Below are 20,861 nucleotides of genomic sequence, written 5' to 3' on the forward strand. Positions count from 1 at the left end.
AATATCCTAATGAACCCCGCTTAGCGGTCTTATCTATGTTACCGGGGTCATACAAACAAATCAAGAAGAGCTTAATTCACCATTTGCCGACTGCTGCAAGTTCAGTTATTGCTAGATCTTGGTGTCAACCAGTGGTCCCCTCTCCAGCAGATTGGGCCTGCAAAGTGGACAGGATAGAACATATGGATGTTAGCATGGGATGCAGATAAAAGTGAGAGTCACACTATTATGTGGACTGTTTGGTTACACTTCTGGTTCTCTTCCGATTTTGACCCTTTTATAGAGGATACAGCTCCTACTGCTCCCCCGGGGACCTCTCATGAGTAGCTCGACATACCTTTTCCACTTCCCTTTCTTTCTTTTTTTAACAAGAATAATTTGTTTATTAAATTTTTACAGTACAAGCGATGCATATACACAGTTTTTCACAGAAGATTGTTACATTAATTGTCACAAGGTGGATGGGCTGTACATTTAGGCCGGAGAAAGATGTGTCGGTTTTTAAGTTAGAGTACAGTAGGATATGGCTTTGGAAACATTAGATTTCAGCAGTACCAAGGGATGAGGTTCAAGGGAAAAAAGGGGGAGGGGGAGAGGTATAGGAAGGGCAGGACACGGGTTGAAAGGAGGAAAGGGGGGGTGGGACACAGGGCAAGAGGGGGGGAGGGGAGCGAAGGAGGGGCCACATATGCTGTATGAAGTTCACATACCATAAACAGTGATTATGCACTCAATAAAGCATATCAGTGGCATCCTATTTCGAGGTAGGACCCTGCAGTAACATTTTAAGGATTACCCACCAGTTCCATGCCCCAGGCATCTATCCATCCCGACCATATTTTGTCAAATTTGCCAGGGCAGTTTCGATTGGCATAGGTAAGCTTATACAGTGGCATTTCCACAGTAAAAAATGGAGAGAAACGGGCCGAAGGGCCTAGCTCTGTAATAAGCGTTCAGCAAAAGCCGTAGAATTTGCGCCCTCCACCCCCTCCAGGAGTCCCAGGATATGCTAATTATTCCTTCTGTTGCGGTTCTCTGCATGGGATTCAAGCATCTTTAACCTGGCCTTAAGTGCGTGTATGTCGGCCCCATGGTCACGTACTGTATCCTCCGCCTGGGAGACCCTCTGCTCCACCTCAGTCATTCTACCACGAAAGGTATCAAAGTCCTTCCTAATAAACTCATTAGCTTGTATATGGTTACCAGTCAGGGTGGTTATGGCCTACAGAACTGTCTTAAAATCGGGCACCATAGCAGGCAGTTTTTCGGGATCTTCAGCCTGGTTCTCCATCTGGGCAGGAGTCCTTGGCGAAGCCGTGGGTGCGGCCCTGTCAAAAAAAATTGTTGGGCTTCCCAGCCTTTTTCCGGGACCGGGCCTGCGTCTTCCTCTTTGCATACCCCAGGAAGGGTATCAGGAGCAGAGAGGGGCAGGGGGCACCCCGTTAAATGCACACTATCAGATGTTCAAGGGGTCCCCCAGGCCACCCTGCAAGATCACAGGCAGATTTACCGGGGGAGTTACCGGTGCCGCTGCCTCTCCCCGGGGTCTCCACCTGCGTATTCCCCCCCCCAATCACCCCGAAGGCCAGCAGGAGCAGGATGGGGCAGGAAGAACTAGTTCAGAACTCTTTCTTCACAAGTGTGCAGGCGGGCTCCATACTGGCTCTGCAGGGTCGCGGGCAGGGGTTTCAGGCGAGTCTGCAGCTGCGGCCTAGTCGGCAAGGCCCAGCGCCGCCATCCTTCCTCATGGTCCCAGACAACTTAATCCCCCTCTCGGATATTCTAAAGGGCAGCAGGAGCAGGTGAGGGCCAGAAGGAATCGTCCCCTGCTCGCTCCAGGCGTTCGAATGGGCTCCGCACCGGCCCTGTGAGGCCACGGGCATGGATTCCTAGGTGAGCCCGCAGCTTCGGCCTAGTCCACGAGGCCCGCTGCCGCTCGTTTACAGGATCTCCAGCCAGCCATATTCCCCCTTCAGAGCCTCCTGGGTAGCCCCTCTGCCTGGTGGGATAATCAGGTGCCTGCCTCCAGTGTCCTACACCACAAAAAACAGGAATACTATGCCGGTCTTAGGAAGCTCAGACAGACATGTCTGCTCCCTTTGCCATCTCGGACACGCCCCTCTCCCTTTCTTTCCTATACTCTTCTCACCTCCCCCTTTTTTATTTCTCTTTCCATACTTCACTGACTTTTCTACTCCTCCCTTACCATTTTAAGATTATAGTAATCTTGCCGGTAGATTCACCACAATTTCAAGCCATATGTGTTGAGCCTTTTTTTTCTGTTTTCTACACCATTGTTTAAAGTGGTCTACTGGTTACCTGAGTTACCATTACTTGGTTTATTTCTATACTCTTTGATGATATCAACATGACTATGCTTATATGATATATGTTCTATTAATGTCCTTCCGATCCTAATTTACACATGTTCATTCAATGGAAATATGTTATACAATACCTATGGTTATTCAATGTTGTTTAAAAAAATGCTTGAAACATAATAAAACAGATTCAACATAAACTGTACAACTCAGTTGAACAACAATCTGAAATCTTTTAGGCAGAGGGAAATAAGAAAAAAAAAAGAAAATACTATGATTGCATAAGTGTGCACACCCTTAAATGAATACTTTGTTGAAGCGTCTTGATTTTATTACAGCACTCAGTCTTTTTGGGTATGAATCTAACAGCATGGCACATCTTGACTTGGCAATATTTGCCCACTCTTCTGCAAAATCACTCCACATCTGTCAAATTGCAAGGGCATCTCCTATGCACAGCCCTCTTGAGATCAACCCACAGACTTTCAATCTAAATCAGGTCTGGGCTTTGGCTGGGCCATTCCAAAACTTTAATCATCTTCTGGTGAAGTCATTCCTTTGATTTGGATGTATGCTTTGGGTCGTTGTCATGCTGAAAGATGAATTTCCTCTCCATGTTCAGCATTCTAACAGAAGCCTGAAGGTTTTGTGCCAATAATGACTGGTATTTAGAACCGCTCATTATTCCCTCAACCTCAACTAAGGGCCCTGTTTCAGCTTAAGAAAAACAGCCTCAGAGCATGATGCTGCCATGACCATGCTTCACTGTGGTTATGGTGTTCTTTTGGTGATGCATAGTGTTGTTTTTGCACCAAACAGCTTTTGAAATCATGACCAAAAAGTTCAATCTTGGTTTAATCAGACCACAACACATTTTCCCAAATGCTTTTGGGAGACTTCAGATGTGTTTTTGCAAATCTTAGCTTGGATGTTTTTCTTCCTAAGAAAGGGCTGCCGTCATTCTACCCCATAACCCAGACATATGAAGAATACAGGATATTGTTGTCACATGTACCACACAGCCAGTACTTGCCAGATATTCCTGCAGCTCCTTTAATCACCTCAATACAGGGCACTTACACTTCCTTCCTGCCCAGGCCATTTTTCAGCTTTCTGCGCTGTGACACTTTGAATGACAATTGCGTGGCCATGCTACACTGTAACCATGTGTAATAAAATTGTTATTTTCTTCACACAAATAGAGATTTCTTTTGGTGGTATTTAATCACCGTTTTTTTTTTAGAAAAAAAAAAAACAAAAAATGAAAAAAAAAGTTTTAGTTTCTGTCAGTAAATTTTCTAAATAAGTAATTTTTCTCCTTTACTGATGGGCACGGATAGGCTGCACTGATGAGGCACAAATATGCCTCGCTCATGGGTACGGATAGGTGGCACTGGTGGGCACAGATAGGCAGCAGCGATGAGCATTGATGGGCAGCACTGACCGGCATCACTAATGGCCACTGATTGCTGGCACTTGTGGGCACAGATTGGTGGCAATTGTGGGCACTGGTTGGCAATGACTGCTGGCAGTGATGGGAAATCATTGCTGGCACTGATGGGCACTTAATTGTAATCGCCTTTCCTCTCCTCACACTCTGTCAATGTGAGGCGAGGAGCGCCAGTTACCTACATCTCCGTGTTTACATGTGACTGGCTGTGATTGGACACAGCCGACCACATGGTTAAAAGAGCCACAGCTCTTTACACAGATCAGGGTCACGTAGTGTCCTACCAAAAGAGTGTTCTTTCTGGGAGGCCGCCGTATGACGTCCACCCAGAACGAGAACCACACCATCCAGCGGGCAAGTTGTTAATGTTGCTGTAGTCTTGGCAGCCTCCCTGACCAGTTTTTTTCAACTTTTCATCAATTTTGGAGGGATGTCCAGTTCTTGGTAATCTCACGGTTTTGCCATATTTTCTCCACTTGATGATGACTGTCTTCATTGTGTTCCATGGTATATTTAATGCCTTGGAAATTCTTTTGTACCCTTCGCCTGACTGATGACTATTAATGATGAGATCCCTTTGATGCTTTGGAAGCTCTCTGCGGACCATGACTTTTGCTGTAGGATGCAACAAAATGTCAGGAAAGACCTACTAGCTGAACAGCTGAACTTTATTTGGGGTTAAATGATGGCAGGTGTGTACTGACTATTTAACATGAGTTTGAATGTGATTGCTTAATTCTGAACACAGCTACAACCCCAGTTATAGGAGGGTGTGCACACTTATGCAACCACATTATTTTAGTTTATTTTTGTTTTTCGAGTTGTACAGTTTATAGGTCACATTAAAAGGTGGAAAAAGTTTTGAAATTATTTACCTTTGTCTAATTTTTTTACATCACAGAAACCTGACATTTTAACAGGGGTGTGTAGACTTTTTATGTCAACTGTAGGAGAGTGTGGATGGAGATACTCAGTTGTCAGGCCAAGTTCACATCTCCGTGTAGTGAAAACTCCCGTTCCCTTATGTGTTTGGGCATTTTGATACATTTTCACCTCTTGCGCATAGGGCAGGCCATTCGCACAAGAGAAGCTCTAGAACTTATTTGGGCACAGAGCATGGTGCGTTACCGTAGTTTTTGGTGCATTTGCTGTACTTGGAGTACTTTTAACATGCGTTTACTTTTGTGTTTGGAATGCTCTTAAATAATGACAATGAAAGCACAACTAGGTAATTTAAGTGTGTAAATGTGGCCATACACTACACAACCTAATTGTACAATCTCCTTTAGATTTACCAAAACTATATAATAATAGGAGGACACACCATCTATCCAATCAGGCAGGCCCTTGCACTACATCAGGGGTGTCCTGTGGGTGGCATATGGCCCCAAGGAGTTTAGCATGCAGCCTGGGCCTATCTAAAGGGACCCTGGAGAAGTCAGGCCAATGCACATGTGGAGAAATTCCAGTGATGCTGTGAAAACATAGTTGATGGGTGAAGGGTGTGTGCTAATAAGGTCAGCTGGTAAACTCCTTCATGTGTCTTACTGGTGCCTCGGTCTCAAATCTATACCAGGGAGTCTCTGAAGCGTTGTAAGAAATAAAGGACTAAGGTAAGATCCTGTTCTCAAAATAAAAGAAAGCTTGTACTTTTCTACAACCGAGGTACATTAAATGGTATATTGGTACATAGGGGAGCTAGATTTTAGAAAAAAAAAAATAGAAAAAGGGGTGAACTTCGCATTTAAGGGTCCATGCATACTGGCTTTATAAATCACTGCTTCTACATGAGTTTTGCCTGTAGAAGCAGCTCAATGTCAGCCTGTGTGTGTTCATGCACATTAGGACATTTAGAGGCATACAGTATTTTAAGCTTGGCATTTACTGGCAGAAAAATATGCTGAATGCTCATAAACGAGTACAAATACGCTCTCTATATGGGCGTTTTTTTCCTACTAAGGGAACTGTTTTTTTTTTTGTTTAAGCCCAGGGTGCGAAAAGTGGCCCAAAAGTAGCTCCCTGCAGAAGAAATAAAAACAAACCCGGTCCCCTTCAGAAGAGGAATTTTACCCACCTCTTTGGTGGGCAGTCCCTTAGATCTTCATGAGCTAAGCTGGCTAAAGTAAAGTATTGATCATTCAACACTTCCAAATGTGCTGAAGGTCTCGTCCTGCACAGCATATGTGGTTCTATTCACCAGCCCTCACATCACTATGGGCAGTGATGGCGAACCTTGGCACCCCAGATGTTTTGGAACTACATTTCCCATGATGCTCCTGCACTCTGCAGTGTAGGTGAGCATCATGGGAAATGTAGTTCCAAAACATCTGGGGTGCCAAGGTTCGCCATCACTGACTATGGGACACAACAGTGACAGACTAAACATCACTAATTATACGCATCAATAGGATACATTGGGGGATACTTACTAAAACTTAACGTGTAAAATCTGGTGCAGCTCTGCATAACAACCAATCAGCATTACCAAATACCCTTTTCTCCCATGGCTGGGGAAAAAAGTAAAAAAAAAAAAAAAAAATTATATATATTTATTTTTATTTTCTCCCTGCCAGAGCCGATTTCCGTAACCTCTCTTTTTGGGAGTTGCTTTGTAAAAAATCTTCATTCCTCTCAAGACTTCCTGCTCTCTAGCCCCTCATCACCTCCTCTCATGCTCGCCTCCAGGAGTTTTCCAAATCCTCTCCAATCCTATGGAATGCCTTACTCCAATCTGTCCACTTATCTCCTACTCTGTTAGCTTTTAGACGATCCCTGAAAACCCTTCTCTTCAGAGAAGCTTACCCTAGCCACACCTAACAACTGTATTTTCATTTTCTCCATCAGATCACCCCCCACAGTTATTACCTTTTGTTTCCACTTGACCCTCCCTTCTATATTGTAAACTCTAATGAGCAGGGCCCTCTGATCCTTCCTGTATTGATTTGTATTATAAGTGTACTGTCATGTTGTAAAGCGTTGCACAAACTGTTTGCGCTATATAAATCCTGTATGATTATAATAAATTGTAATTGAAGTTGTGGGTTCGAACAGTACACATTTATTTTAAAAGTGCTAGTGTGAATGTTTTGTTTCACGTCTTTTGAAAGGGATGCAATTTAAATAAAAGGTATATTTAGTGATAAAAACCCTTCTACGGTACTCTGAGAATTGTCATCTTAGGGCACAGACAAAAACAGACATGCAATAAAAGAGACATGAAAAAGTTGTAGCCATGATTCTGTAAGTTTGTTTATTATCAGAATATTACCATACGTCCCATGCTCCCATCCCACATCCTCAATGTGAGATGTCCAAGAAATATTCCAATCCAGAATCATAAAAATTTAGGAGCTATAATTCATAAAATAACTAAGTCAAATACATACATTTGGATAATTATATAGTTTACACACCCATCCACAATCATTAAAACACAGAGTATGAATGTTAATATGGCCTTACTTGAAAATAATACTCCCAAATCTTGTCTTAAACCAATGTTAAGAGAAAATTACTCATGTACAATAGGAATATATCTGGAAGAATTTTCTTTTTTTTTTCTTTCATTTATTTTTTTTTTAAATACAAATACATACAGAAAAGGATGCAGAAAACTCCCTTTAATGGGAACACAGCTTAAAAAGAGCTGTGATTAACCTGTCCTAAAAGTGCAAAGACGCATCCCTAGATTGCTTCCTGATCCAGCAATGTCAATGGGGAAGAACAACAGAGCTTTCTACAGAGAGTTAGTGTAAATTGGCAATGGTATGTGGACAAAATCACCACCATTGCTATACAACTGGCTGGTAAGGAAAGGGCGAAGTTGGTGGAGATCTTCCTGCCCAAATAAAAAAACAAAAAACAAACAACTTATGAAGCTTTGTTCATTTGTGCTGGTGCTATGAATGGATTCAAATGCAAGATAATGTGATTGCAGGCTCGCATTTACGGTCTGAACATGCTGCATGTTCATGCTGGCACCAGAGTTAAACGATTGTCTACATAAAACACAGTCCACATGGTGTAAAGTATGGTTGATCGGTGATCTATGGAAGGAAGTCTTGTTTAGAGCAGCAAAAAATCTGTCAGTAATTGGCACAGAACACTGATTAGTAGTGAAGACCAGCACAGCGCACCCTCCACTAGAGAGAAGATGCAAGCTTCCCAATCTCCAACACTTTGGTCATGCGGGAAGTTTTAGGAGAGCTTTTCAGAGGAACAGTGTGGCAGTCTCAGTAAGGTGGCAGTACAGCTGGAAAATACAGCAAGCTGAGGTTCTGAAGCTCTGGTCCTTACATGCAAGGGATAATAGGGGAGAGGGGGCTTGTGTATACATAAAGATCTCAGCACCGTCAGTGCAAATACAGAGGCAGACACACAGGCAACATTATTACTGGCCCTAAATATTATTTGTTTTACTGGTGTCTGCCTCAAGTGTGCATTGCTAGCTCAGTAGTGTTTTTGGCAACCTGCATTAATGTTTTTGGAGAACAATAATCTAAACGCCATATGGCGCATAACTATCATTTATTTATGGCTTATTTCCTCATGTAGATGAGGAAACACGAAGAAGACTATTACTGACATGATGCTGGCCATTTGTCAGGTTCATAAAAGATGCGCAATATTCCTTCTTTACATCCAACGTACAAATTTAGCAGAAATAGCTTTAGAAAAGGATGCTTTTATTTCACATCTGTCTTTGTAGTTATATAACACTATCAGCAAGTAATCCAAATTTGCCTTACATAAAGATGTCAGCTATTTTTCTTTTACTGCTGCATTTTATAAGCCAAATAATGTGTACCCTGTGTACCTACATGTGTATATTGAGCATATGTGATGATCATGAGATAGGGGAGGACTGGCTGTCTTTATCTGCAAGGGGTGCCCAAGGTATAAGTATTTGTGAGATGTTAGTGGGCTGCAGGCAGATCCCTCCATTCAGCTGGAATCTCATGGACCAGAGCTCAGGAGACTTCAGGTTCAACCTTTGTCTGTAGGAAGCATTGTGATATCTGTGGACAGAAGTATAAAACATAATTATTGAATGAGTAAAATTATATAAGCTAAAATATTAAAATGCATACATTAAACAGCACACCTATCAAAAAACACACAAACAGCTGTGAAAGAGTGCGAACCATTAGAATTTCTCTGGACTCCTGTATGAATGGAACCTAATATATGATCTTACAAAAAAGCAATTGAGAGAATAACTGAAGACCTTTAGCAATGAAGAAAAGGCAAGGCAAGTATGTGCCAAGGTGAGGGGCATTTAAACCGAATTGAAACCTCATGCCATTTGATCGCTTTATAATCCTATATATAGATTTTTTTTGCCCTGGTTATTAAGGGCCAGTTCACACATGTGCGATGCTGGAACCCTGCAAATCCATTACGGGTTCCCGCATTACACCCGACTTGCACAGCAGTTCACACTGTCATATGCAAACTATGTGAGAAATTGTTAATGACACCCCCATTTCAGCTTGTATATTGCACTGCAAACTGACAATTCAGACATGAATCAGATTGCATAGGTGTGAACACACATGCGATTAGATTGTGGTGCGGACCAAAAAAAGGGTCCTGTGTGAGTTTAGTCCGAATGTGATGCGATATCAGCCATACTATCTGTATGGCTAAAATCGCATCAACATAGCATGCGATTTGCAGTGTGGATCACATGCAATCTCTCACCACACAGCAGTGTGAACTGGCCCTCAAATGGCTGCTTCCTATACTTCTCTCCAATGCTCTTGTGGGATGTTCCCAGTCTGTAGTGGTCAGGACCTACCATTGGGGGGGGGGGGGGGGTCTATGGAACGAGCCCGTCGACAGGTCATGGGTGGCCAGTCATACTGATGCATGTGGGAAGCGAAGGCTGGCCCATGTAGTCTGATCTAATATAAGAGAGATGGTTGTTTAAATTGCTGTAAAAGTAATTGCTAGTTCCGATAGAAATGTGCCAGAACACACAGTGCATTGCAGTTAGCTGTGTATGGGGCTATGTACCCATAGATATGATGATCCATGTCCACAACCAAAATTGCCTACAATTGCCATGTGAACATCAGAATTGGACCATGGGACAATGAAAGAAGGCAGCCTGGTCTTATGAATTCAAGAATGGTTTGAGGAACTAAGAGTTTGAAGTGTTGACTTTATCTCCAAATTCTCCAGATTTCAGTCCAACCGAGCATCTGCAGGATGTGCTGTAAAAACAAGTCAGTTCAATGGAGGTCACACCTTGCAAATTGCAGGACTTAGGGATTTGAGAAATGACAGCTAGACACCACAGCATACCTATAGAGGTCTACTGAAGTCCATGACTCAATGGGTTATGGTTGGTGCTCATAATGTTATGGCTGATCAGTGTAAATCCAATTTGATTATAGTGATTTGAGCGTGGTGCATGTTATTTATGGGCATTTTTCCACTTGAGTTACTTTAAGTGGCAAACCAGGGTACTCTCACTGAAAAGGGAGACAGAAGTTAGACATGGCTTAGTTTCTATGGGTGGGTTTTAGGCTGTAAGTATGGGATGTTGAGGATCAGAGGGATGCCTCCCTCCTCTTGTCAGTTTGCTTTGCTCCATTTATATTTGTTTGCTTTAGCTACTGCCTAATGGACATCACTCATAGATACAATTCTGTAAGTGAAGTATCAGTGCAATTTTTCTCTGCAGAATGATATCCCCACGTTAAACTAAATCATTGACAGACCAAGTTTACAAATGGCCTCAATCATTTACCTAAATGTATAAAAACATTAAGAAGTCACAATGTGCATTATCCTAGTAATAGAGCAACACAGAAAATGAAGGCTCACCCGCTGCTGGCATTATACACCAAGGCTACAATATACAGTGCCTTGAAAAAGTATTCATATCCTTTGGAATTTTCTACATTTTGTCATGTTACAACCGAAAACAAACGTATTTAATTGTGATTTTATGTGATCAGAAGAAAAAAAAAAAAGTGGCACATAAATGTGAAGTGGAAGGAAAATGATAAATAGCTTTCAATAAAAAATAAAAATAAAAAAAATCAGAAAAAAAGTGCGGCATTCATTTGTATTCAGCCCTCTTTACTCTGATACCAACTAAAATCTAGTGGAACCAATTGCCTTTAGAAGTCACTTAATTAGTAAATAGAGTCCATCTGTGTGTAATTCAATCTCAGTATAAATACAGCTGTTTTGTGAAGCCCTCAGAGGTTTGTTAGAGAAACTTAGTGAACAAACAGCATCACAAAAGGCAAAGGAGCACACCAGACAGGTCAGGGATAAAGTTGTGGAGAAGTTTAAAAGAGGGTTAGGTTATAAAAAAAAAATATCCCAGGCTTCGAACATCTCATGGAGCACTGTACAATCCATCATCCAAAAATAAAAGTATGGCACAACTACAAACCTACCAAGACATGGCCGTCCATCTAAACTGACAGGCTAGGCAAGGAGAACATTAATCAGAGAAGCAGGCCAAGAGGCCCATTGTAACACTGGAGGAGATCCACAGATCAGGTGAAAGAATCTGTCCACAGGACAACTGTTAGTCATGCACTCCACAAATCTATGGATGGTCATTTATGAAAGAGTGGCAAGTAGAAAGCCATTGTTGAAAGAAATCCATAAGAGGTCCTGTTTGCAGTTTGCAAGAAACCTTGTGGGGAACACAGCAAACATGTGGAAGAAAATGCATGCAAACAAACCCCCAATTAAAAGTAATTGAATTAGCACTCACTGACATCAGTTTAAATATTTAGTGGTAATACACTGATAAATGCAAAAATAGTTAGTTCTTACCAATAACTCACCAAGTACTCACCACACTAGGGTGGGACAACAGCTTGGAGGACTTTCCTACTAAAAGCCTGGTCCTGGCTGGATACCATATCCAGCCTTTAATGCTGAACAAAGGTCGAAAATCTTGACCAAGTTGCTGGCCTGCAAATTTGCTCTGGAGTGGCTTCCACCTTCTCTGCCCACGAGGCTGCTGAAGCCCTTGTTGAATGAGCCCTAACTCCATAGCATTCCAGTATAGCTGCCTTGATCTGTCTGGCTAGCAGTTTTCTTGGACGCTTGTTTACCTTTTCATTTGTCAGTGTACAGGACGAAAAGAGCGTCTGATGCTCTAAACTCATTTGTGACATCAAGGTACTAAAGAAGACATCTAGAAGGCTTATTTCTTGCCCTTTGCGATTAGCCGGTGAATGACAAAAGGTAGTATATCCTGGGATTTATGAAAAGTTGAAGTCACTTTTTGTGTAGATCTTGGATCTATTTGAAGCACGATTCCATCATTGTGAATTTTGAGAAAAGGCTCTCTGACAGACAGAGCCTGGATTTCCCCTATCCTACGTGTTGTAGTGATAGCCACAAGGAATTTTTTTTTTTGAGTGTCAGCAGCCGTAAAGATGTTTCTTGTAGTTGCTCAAAGGAACTTTTGATGATCCACCTCAGTACCACCGACAAATCACATGTGGGACATTGTGTCTTGGGTGGTCTGTATTTTGCCAATGCTCTGCAAAAGCAAGAGACCAACGGGTCTCCTTGTAGTGTCTGTTCTAGATACACCGACAGCGCTATCTGGACCTTCAGCATACTAAGCTCTAGACATTTATCAGCACCCTGCTGTAGGAACTCAAGAATAGTTGGTGTATCGATCTGTCTGTTATTTTCTGTGCACTAGCGGTTGATTTTTTTTCCAGTTCTTTCTGTAGCTTGGCCTGGTGTTCAGCTTCCTGGCACTCAGAAGCATCGCCACCACTTTATCTGAGAGTCCTTTTGATCTCAGGATGTCTTCCTTAGTAACCAGGCTGCCCATTTGAAGCTTTCTGGTCTTAGGCCTGTTAGGGGTCCCTGACACATCAGGTCGTCCCTGAGAGGAAGTAGCCACGGCTCTTCTGCTGAGAGACTGAGGAGCTGAGAGAACCAGGCTCTCTTGGGCCAATATGCTATCAGTATGAGTGCTGTTTGCTCTTGTAGGAATTTCTTCACCACCCGAGGAATCAGATGTACCAGAGGGAAGGCGTAGAACATTTTGAAACGCCACGGTTTTGGAGTGCGTCTATCCCTAGAGGCTGGTCTTGTGGGTTTAGCGAGAAGAAACGCTTCACCTGGGTGTTTTTCCGGGATGCAAATAGATCTATATTTGGTACTCCCTAGCAAGCTGTAATTTCCCTGAACACCTCTGGGTGTAATACCCATTCCTCTTGGGAGATCTCTTGGCAGCTAAGTCAGCCACTTGATTGTTTTCCCCCTTTAGGTGGACTGCTCCCAGTAACAGTAGATTCCCTACTGCCCATCGACAGAGCTGGTTGGAGACATGGCTTAAGGGGGGGGGCTCCTAGTGACCCCTTGTTTGTTCACATAAGCTACTGCCATGGTATTGTCCAACAGGATCAGGCTGTGATGACTTCTTAGTTGGTCTTGGAAGTGTTCTATGGCTTTGGCTATTGCCATAAGCTCCCTCCAATTCGTAGACGTCTGGGCTTCTTTCGTGGACCATCTTCCCTGAGCAGGTTGCCCTGCTAGGCAGGCTCCCCATTCCCAACTGCTCGTGTCTGTGGTCAAATTCCGTGAGGTTGGCAAAGACCATGCCAGACCCTGGTTTAAATTGTGTGGATCCTCCACCACCAAAGTGACCTCTTCACGGAGGTTGCAAGTAGAAGCATCCTGTCCAGATACTCATTGATTTCTTAGGAGAAAGACTTGTAGGGGCCTTAGATGATACTTGGCCCATTGGACTGCTGGTATCATTGAGGTCATCAGACCCAGAACAGACATCAGTACCCTATTATGAGGCCTGGAATCTTCTCCTCTGGTAGGGACGGCTTCTGCTCTATTTTAGTTAAGCAGATATCCCAGAAACCAAATGTTCTGAGTGGGACACAGGTTGGATTTGTCTATGCTTAAAATCCAGTCTAGTGACTACAGCCATAGTTGAGCTTCTGCCAGGTCATTTACCAGCTGTACCTTCTGGCGGTGCTGCGAATAGTAGGTAGCCTAGGTACGGTACTACAGTCATCTTCAACCTCAGAGGGGTCAGGGCTTCTGCTAGGACTTTGGTAAATATCCTCAGTGATGATGATAGTTCGAAAGGAAAAGCCCTGCTTTGGAAGTGATAGTCCTTCACCTCTATCTCCACTGCCAACCTTGGGTATCTATGGGATTCTTCTTGTATGGCAATGTGGAGGCAGGCATCCCCGAGATCCATGGTCGCCATGAAACTTCCTGGGTGAAGGATATTTTTGACTGAAAATATGGATTTCATGCAAACTTTTTTGTATTTTATTGCTTGGTTCAGGGGACTTAGATTTAATATCAATCAAAATTTCCCGGAAGGTATTTTGATCACAAAAACGTGAGTGTAAAAACCCTTTTGTTTTTCTTACTCTGGGACTGGAGTAAGGACTTTCTGGTCTACCATCTCCACCAGCAACAACGGGAGAGCCCTTGCTTTTTCAGGATCCCTGGGAAGTTTCCTTAATAGAAATCTCTTTGGAGGATGACAACTAAATTCCAGGGAGTAACCCCTTGCTATGATGTCTAGAATGAATTGAGTGGCTGTCTTCTGCCATTGAGGCAGGAAGGTAGCCAGCCTTCCCCCTACTGGCGTTCTATGGTCATTGTTTTGGGGCTTGACTAGAAGAGCCAAAGAGGACATTACTCTTTGGCGTCACCTTGTGACCCGCCCAGTGTTTTTTTTATTTCAAAGTATTTTATTTTGTATAACGTTATGAATACAGTTGAAAACGACATTCTATATATCGATTCAGAAAGATCATATAAAGTTAACATTGAAACAAAATAATTTGAGTGTAAAACAGAATTTCCGAATGGAGTATTAATTTATACAGACATGGTAATGTTGGAGTAAAGGGATGGTATTCCTGTTGATAGTCAGATGGGTTCCTCCTCCTGTGGCACCCCCACTGAGAGCTAGCTGTGCCAGAGAGGAGGGACTTAACCACCGACCCCTGGGGAAGAATGTAATGAGAGGGACGGAATGTACCATGCGTCTGTTTCTCTTGGATAACAACTCGTGATGAGGCATTAGTGTAAAGTCACTTGTCACTTTCCAAAAATGCTTTTTCATGCAGGAGGGCAAGAAGTGGAAGAGAGAAAGGAAAGGTGCGGAGAAGGAACAGGAAAAAAGAGAAGGAGAGCAGGGGGGGGGGGGGGGGTTAAGAAGGAGCATTAGTAACGGAGTTTGGAGAAAGTCAAGCTGGCTGAGTTGGTGGTCAGAGGTGAACCCACATAAATGGCCCATGGTTCCCAGAATGCTTCGAATTTACCCACCGTGTCTGAAAGTATGCTAGATAACTTCTCATGTGACATTATCCAGGAGACTTTTCTAATTACCGCTGGGAATGAGATTGTAGGTTTTTTCCAAGCTTTCGCCACAGTAAGTTTATCTCCCAAAAAAACTAAGTGGATTAGCCTACGTGAGGCCTTGGGAGTATTTGAGATGTGGGCGTTCAGTAGGGGGACTTGAAGAGTTCTGGGGATCTGGCTTCCCACAAGCTTATTGATTTAATTGAAAAAAAAAATCCAGAAAGAACGTATTCTGGGGCACTCCCACCACATGTGAGGCATCATGCTGTTGAGTTTACAATTTCTTAAGCACAAAGGATTAGCTACCGGGAAGATTGAGGCAAGCCTTGAAGGGGTGTAATACCATCCTGATATGATTTTTAGGCTTGCTTCTATTAGTGTCATGTTGAGGATGCTTTTAAATGAGGTAAAGCTCGCTTTCTGCCAGACCCCCAGGTCCCATTGGAATTTAAAATCTGTTTCCCAGGATTGCATATAGGAGGACTTGGTGGATGAAGAGGTAAGTGATGAGTAGACTATGGATACCCCACCCTTTTGGTCCTTGGTCTGAGCACACCAGAGTGCGTATTCGGTGAATTGTGGAGGAAGGGGTTTGTCTTTCCAGATTTTTTGTAGGTAGTGTTAGATCTGTCCAGATCTGAACTTTTCTGAGGTGGGTAGGTCTACCATCGCCCAGTGCTTTTTGGGTACTCTTTGTCTTCTTGTGGATGCTCTTTTCACCCACAAAAAAAACCTTCTGTGGAGGTTTGCGTTTCTCTACCGGGAAGGTATTCTTCCCATCAGCCGTTATTTCTAAGGCTTCGCCAAGCCTGTTCCGAATAGATCTCTGGAAAAAGGGAGGTTACATAGTTTAATTTTGTATCCAGGATCTCCTGACCAAGTCTTCATCCAGATAGCCCACCTGGCTGCCACAGCTAGACCCCTTGATCTTGTTGCCAGTTTGACGGATTCTGCAGACGCATCCGCTATGCAACCGACTGCTTTAGGAGAACCGGTAGGGTTTTCAATATATCTTCCCTAGGGGTACCATTTTTGATATGGTCCTGAAGTTGAGAGAGCCAAAACTCATGATTTCTTGCCACGCAAGTGGTGGCGAGTGCGGGCTTCAGGCTGGTGACACTTGTTTCTCAGGCTCTCTTTAGGATAATGTCACCCCTCTTGTCCATACCATCTTTTAGATGCCCCATGTCTTCAAAGGCCAATGAGGACTTTTTGGAGACTTTCGATAGTGGGGCATTCAATTTAGGGTTTTTTATTCCATACAGCTTCTTATGACTAGCTGCAAAGAACGGCTACTTTTCTGGGTCAGTCCACTCATTCCTCACGATGTCTGACATCACCTGGTAGACCGGGAATACGTTGGACTTTTTGGCAAAGACCTGGAAAATTGTTGTTCCCAGATGCTCTCGTCCAATCTGACAGAGCTTGAGCTGTTTTGCAAAGAATGGACAACAATTTCACTCTCTAGATGTGCAAAGCTGGTAGAGACATACCCAAAAGACTTGCAGTTGTAATTGCAGTGAAAGGGGGTTCTACAAAGTATTGACTCGGGGGCAGAATACAAATGCACGCCACACTTTTCAGATATTTGCAAAAAAAGAAAAATCTTAATTTTCCTTCCACTTCACAATGATGTGCAACTTTGTGTGGGTCTATCACGTAAAATCACAATAAAATACATTTCCATTTTTGTTTGCAACATGACAGAATGTGGAAAATTTCAAGGGGTATGATAACTTTTCAAGGCACTGTAGGTTGGCATAGTTAATTATGATCACAAGTTAGAAAGCAACATCAAATGATACATTTTCAAGCAGTGATTTTTTTTATAGTCTTACAATAATTAAAATTCATAGATTGCATATTCCCTACTGAGCTGGAGATTGCTGCATTATATAAATATTAAAGTATAACAGAGGGCAAACCTTTTTTTCACTTTGGAGTTAGGGAGGGATATAAAACCTATAAAGGTTCATTTTGACATCTGCCTCGTATCGGGGAGATTTCTCTTCACTTACTGTCTCAGTCAAAATAGGAAGTGAGAGAGAATCACTCAAGTGAGGGAAATCCCAGGTTGGAAAAAGGGTCACTAGAAGCTAGTTTTTCGTTTAAAGATATCCTCGTGATTCTTGTTCAGGGGACAACTCAAAATTTGTGATTTTCGTTTACTATCACTTTCAGTGACGATAGTAAACACAGGAATAATAGAGAGGGTGAATCTCCCTAACAGGGGCACAGAAGACAATAAAAACTGACTAGTGCTCTATACCCTCTCCATTCTGTCCAAAACTAAAAGAGTTCTGTCTTTAGTTATATGTTTATTAAATGTGAAATGCATTGATTATACAGATATGCAGGTAGGATCACAGACACAAAAAGGTCTCATGTGACACTCGCCTTAAAAACAGACCCTGTCACTTTGCCAATTCAGTCGAGAGTGAAAGAAGGCACAATTGCATAATTGGAAAGTTTGAATAACACACTAGTCCATCCAGTTCAACCAACTGTGTTAACGTCTCTACCCTTTTCAATACCTCTGTACATTGTGTTTGCTAAGAAACACATCTAAAAGTCTTTTGACCATCCAGCTTCATTATGTGGCCACGTATCTTCTTTAGAGACCTTAAGTTAAATAGTTTCCTCCGAAAGCTGGAATCACCATTCAAAGATTTGCATATTGTGGTCATATCCCCTCTCTTAAGTGTCTCCTCTCAAAGGAGAAGACGTTTAATGTCTACAGTGGTTCCTCATAACTGAGGTCCTCCAGCCCCCTGATTAGCTGTGTTGCCTTTCTCTGCACTGTCTCCAGTTCAAGCACATCCTGCTTGAGGATTGGTGAGCAGAACTGGCTGCATACTCAAGATGTGGCTGAACCAGAGTTTTGCAAAGTGTTAGAACTATAGTTTTTTTCTCTTGAGTAAACAGCCGTTTTAATGCATGCCAATAGTCTGCTGACCTTGCTTCCTGCAGCCTGACATTGCATGCTATTGCAGGGTCTGATCTACAAGGTCCCCCAGATCCCTTTACATCCGACAGTCCCCCAGACGTTTTTCCACTAGGCAGTAACTTGCATTCATATTTTTAGCTCCCAACTGCATTACTATATATTTTTCTACATTAAACCTCATCTGCCATTTAGCTGCTCCCTCTATTTTAGTAAACATTTTAAATGCATTGCTTAGTCATCAAAACATGAGTAATTTGCTTTCTAAACTTACATGGCTAGTCTACTTCTGAAACTTGTAGCCTCTGGTTTTCTGATAGCCATGTTTATTCCTTTTATAACAAGGTAACTCAACTGTTGCGTAAAATGTAGCTATTAACCACTTGACCACTGGGCACTTAAACACCCTTAATAACCAGACCAATTTTCAGCTTTCAGTGCTCTCACAATTTGAATGACAATTACTCGGTCATGCAACACTGTACCCATCTGAAATTTTCGTCCTTTTTTTCCCACAAATAGAGCTTTCTTTTGGTGGTATTTGATCACCTCTGCGTTTTTTATTTTTTGTGCTATTAATGAAAAAATACCGAAAATTTTGTAAAAAAAAGCATTTTTCTTCATTTCTATTAAAAATTTTTGCAAATAAGTAATTTTTCTTCATAAATTTGGCCAAAAATGTATACTGCTAAATGTCTTTAGTAAAAATAACCCAAATTAGTGGATATTATTTATTCTGCGTGAAAGTTATAGGGTCTACAAGCTATGGTGCCAATCACTGAAAATGTATCAATTTGATCACAGCTGATGTACTGACAGTCTATCTCATTTCTGGAGACCCTAACAAGCCAGTAATGTACAAAAACCCCCCAAATGACCCCTTTTTGGAAAGTAGACATTCCAAGGTATTTAGTACGTGGCACGGTTAGTTTTTTGAAGTTGTAATTTTTTCCCACAATTCTTTGCAAAATAAAGATTTTTTTTATTTTAATTTTTTTTCACACCAAATTGTCATTTTACCAGGCTATTTCTCTCACACGGCATATACATTCCACAAATGAAACCCCAAAATACATTCTGCTGCTCCTCCTGAGTACGGTGATACCACATGTGTTAGACTTTTACACAGCCTGGCCACATACACAAGTCCAACATTGAAGTAGCAACTTCAGGCGTTCTAGGAGCATAAATTACACATCTAATACCTCAACCACCTATTACACTTATGAAGGCCCTGGAGCACCAGGACAATGGAAACGCCCACAAAGTGACCCCATTTTGGAAAGCTAACACCCAGGTGGGCACTGATGGGCACAGGTGGGCACTGATGGACACAGGCGCCACTGATGGACACAGGCGGCACTGATGGACACAGGCGGCACTGATGGGGCACTGCAGTGGCACAGGTGGCACTGATGGGCGCAGGTGGCACTGATGGGCGCAGGTGGCACTGATGGGCACAGGTGGCACTGATGGGCACTATAGTGACTTTGGTGGCACTGGTGTGGCTCTGGTGGCACTGATTAGCACACAGATGGCACTGGTGGGCACAGGCGGCACTGGTGGGCACAGGCGGCACTGGTGGGCACAGGCGGCACTGGTGGGCACAGGCGGCACTGGTGGGCACAGACGGCACTGATGTGGCACTGCAGTGGCGCAGATGAGCACTGATGGGCACAGATGGCACTGATGGGCACAGGTGGCACTGATGGGCACAGGTGGCACTGATGGGCACAGGTGGCACTGGTGTGGCACTGGTGTGGCACTGGTATGGCACTGGTATGCACTGTAGTGGCACTGGTATGCACTGGTATGCACTGGGGTGGCACTGGGGTGGCTCTGCTGGCACAGAGGTGGCAAAGGTGGCACAGGTCGCACAGGTGGCACAGGTGATAGATGGCACTGGTCTGGCACTGGTCTGGCACTGTTCTGGCACTGTTGTGGCACTATTTGGGCACTGCTGGGCACTGCTGGGCACTCACGGTTATTTTTTATTTTCACTGGAATGTTCTCCTCTCCTCTCACGCTGCATCGGTGTGAGGAGAGGAGACTGATGACCTTAGCTTGACCCGGCAAGCCGAATTGTTTACATTTGTGATCGCTCCGTCATTGGACGGAGCGATCACGTGGTAAAGGACCGCTGCCATTGGTCCTTTACCGCGATCCGTGTTGCGCCGGGTCCCGTGAACTCGGCGAGCACGGATGTTCCGGCGTGCGCGCCCCAGGGGGCGCGCACGAACGATTCTCCGGGAGGCCGTTAATTAACGGCCTCTCAGAGATAGCAAACCGACCTATAGCCGTTAATCGGCTATAGGCCGGTTATTAAGTGGTTAACTAAACATAGTAATTTGCATAATAAGTAGTAAACGAGAGTCCTAGGGCGACTCCTAGTAAAGAAGGAAGAAAAGAGAAAAGAAGAGAAGGGGAGGGGGAGGCACGTCATCATCATCCTGGGTCATTGTTTGGATCGTGTTGTTCCTCCCGGCGGTGCCAGAGCTCCCAGACCTTATAATGCGCATCTAAACGGTCTTGTATTCTTGCTGTCATCTTCTCCATCAACTCCACATCTTTAATCCTGGCATAGAGGGCTTAGATGAGGGGGGGGGGTGTTACGCTTCCAGATCAGCGCCACCAGGCACCGCGCTGCTGTGAGGATGTGCCTAGTTAACTTTTTCTGTAGGGCTGGGACTTTCAATGGGGAGAGGCCCAGCATAAAAAATGTAGGGGTGGCAGGAACTATCTTTTCAAATAGACGGGCAAGCAGTTGCTGGACTGAGTTCCAGAAAGGAACAATCTGTGTGTGGGC

General features: G+C 43.4%; 1 protein-coding gene across 5 annotated transcripts in view; it reads right to left on the bottom strand.

Annotated features, from left to right (window-relative positions):
• Positions 1-6,995: 6,995 nt before the first annotated feature.
• The window catches only part of ARHGEF12 (Rho guanine nucleotide exchange factor 12), a 428,628-nt gene continuing 414,762 nt past the window's right edge, over positions 6,996-20,861 (bottom strand). For all 5 annotated transcript variants that reach the window (XM_077457372.1, XM_077457369.1, XM_077457370.1 and 2 more), the window contains one exon: positions 6,996-8,789. In XM_077457372.1, coding sequence (XP_077313498.1) covers positions 8,758-8,789 — 32 coding nt within the window. In that variant the 3' untranslated portion in view covers positions 6,996-8,757. The remainder of the gene's footprint in view (positions 8,790-20,861) is intronic.

Source organism: Lithobates pipiens, unplaced genomic scaffold (assembly GCF_037356315.1).
Source record: "Lithobates pipiens isolate NorthernLeopardFrog02 unplaced genomic scaffold, aLitPip1_a1.2 Scaffold_27, whole genome shotgun sequence".
Lineage (NCBI taxonomy): Eukaryota > Metazoa > Chordata > Amphibia > Anura > Ranidae > Lithobates > Lithobates pipiens.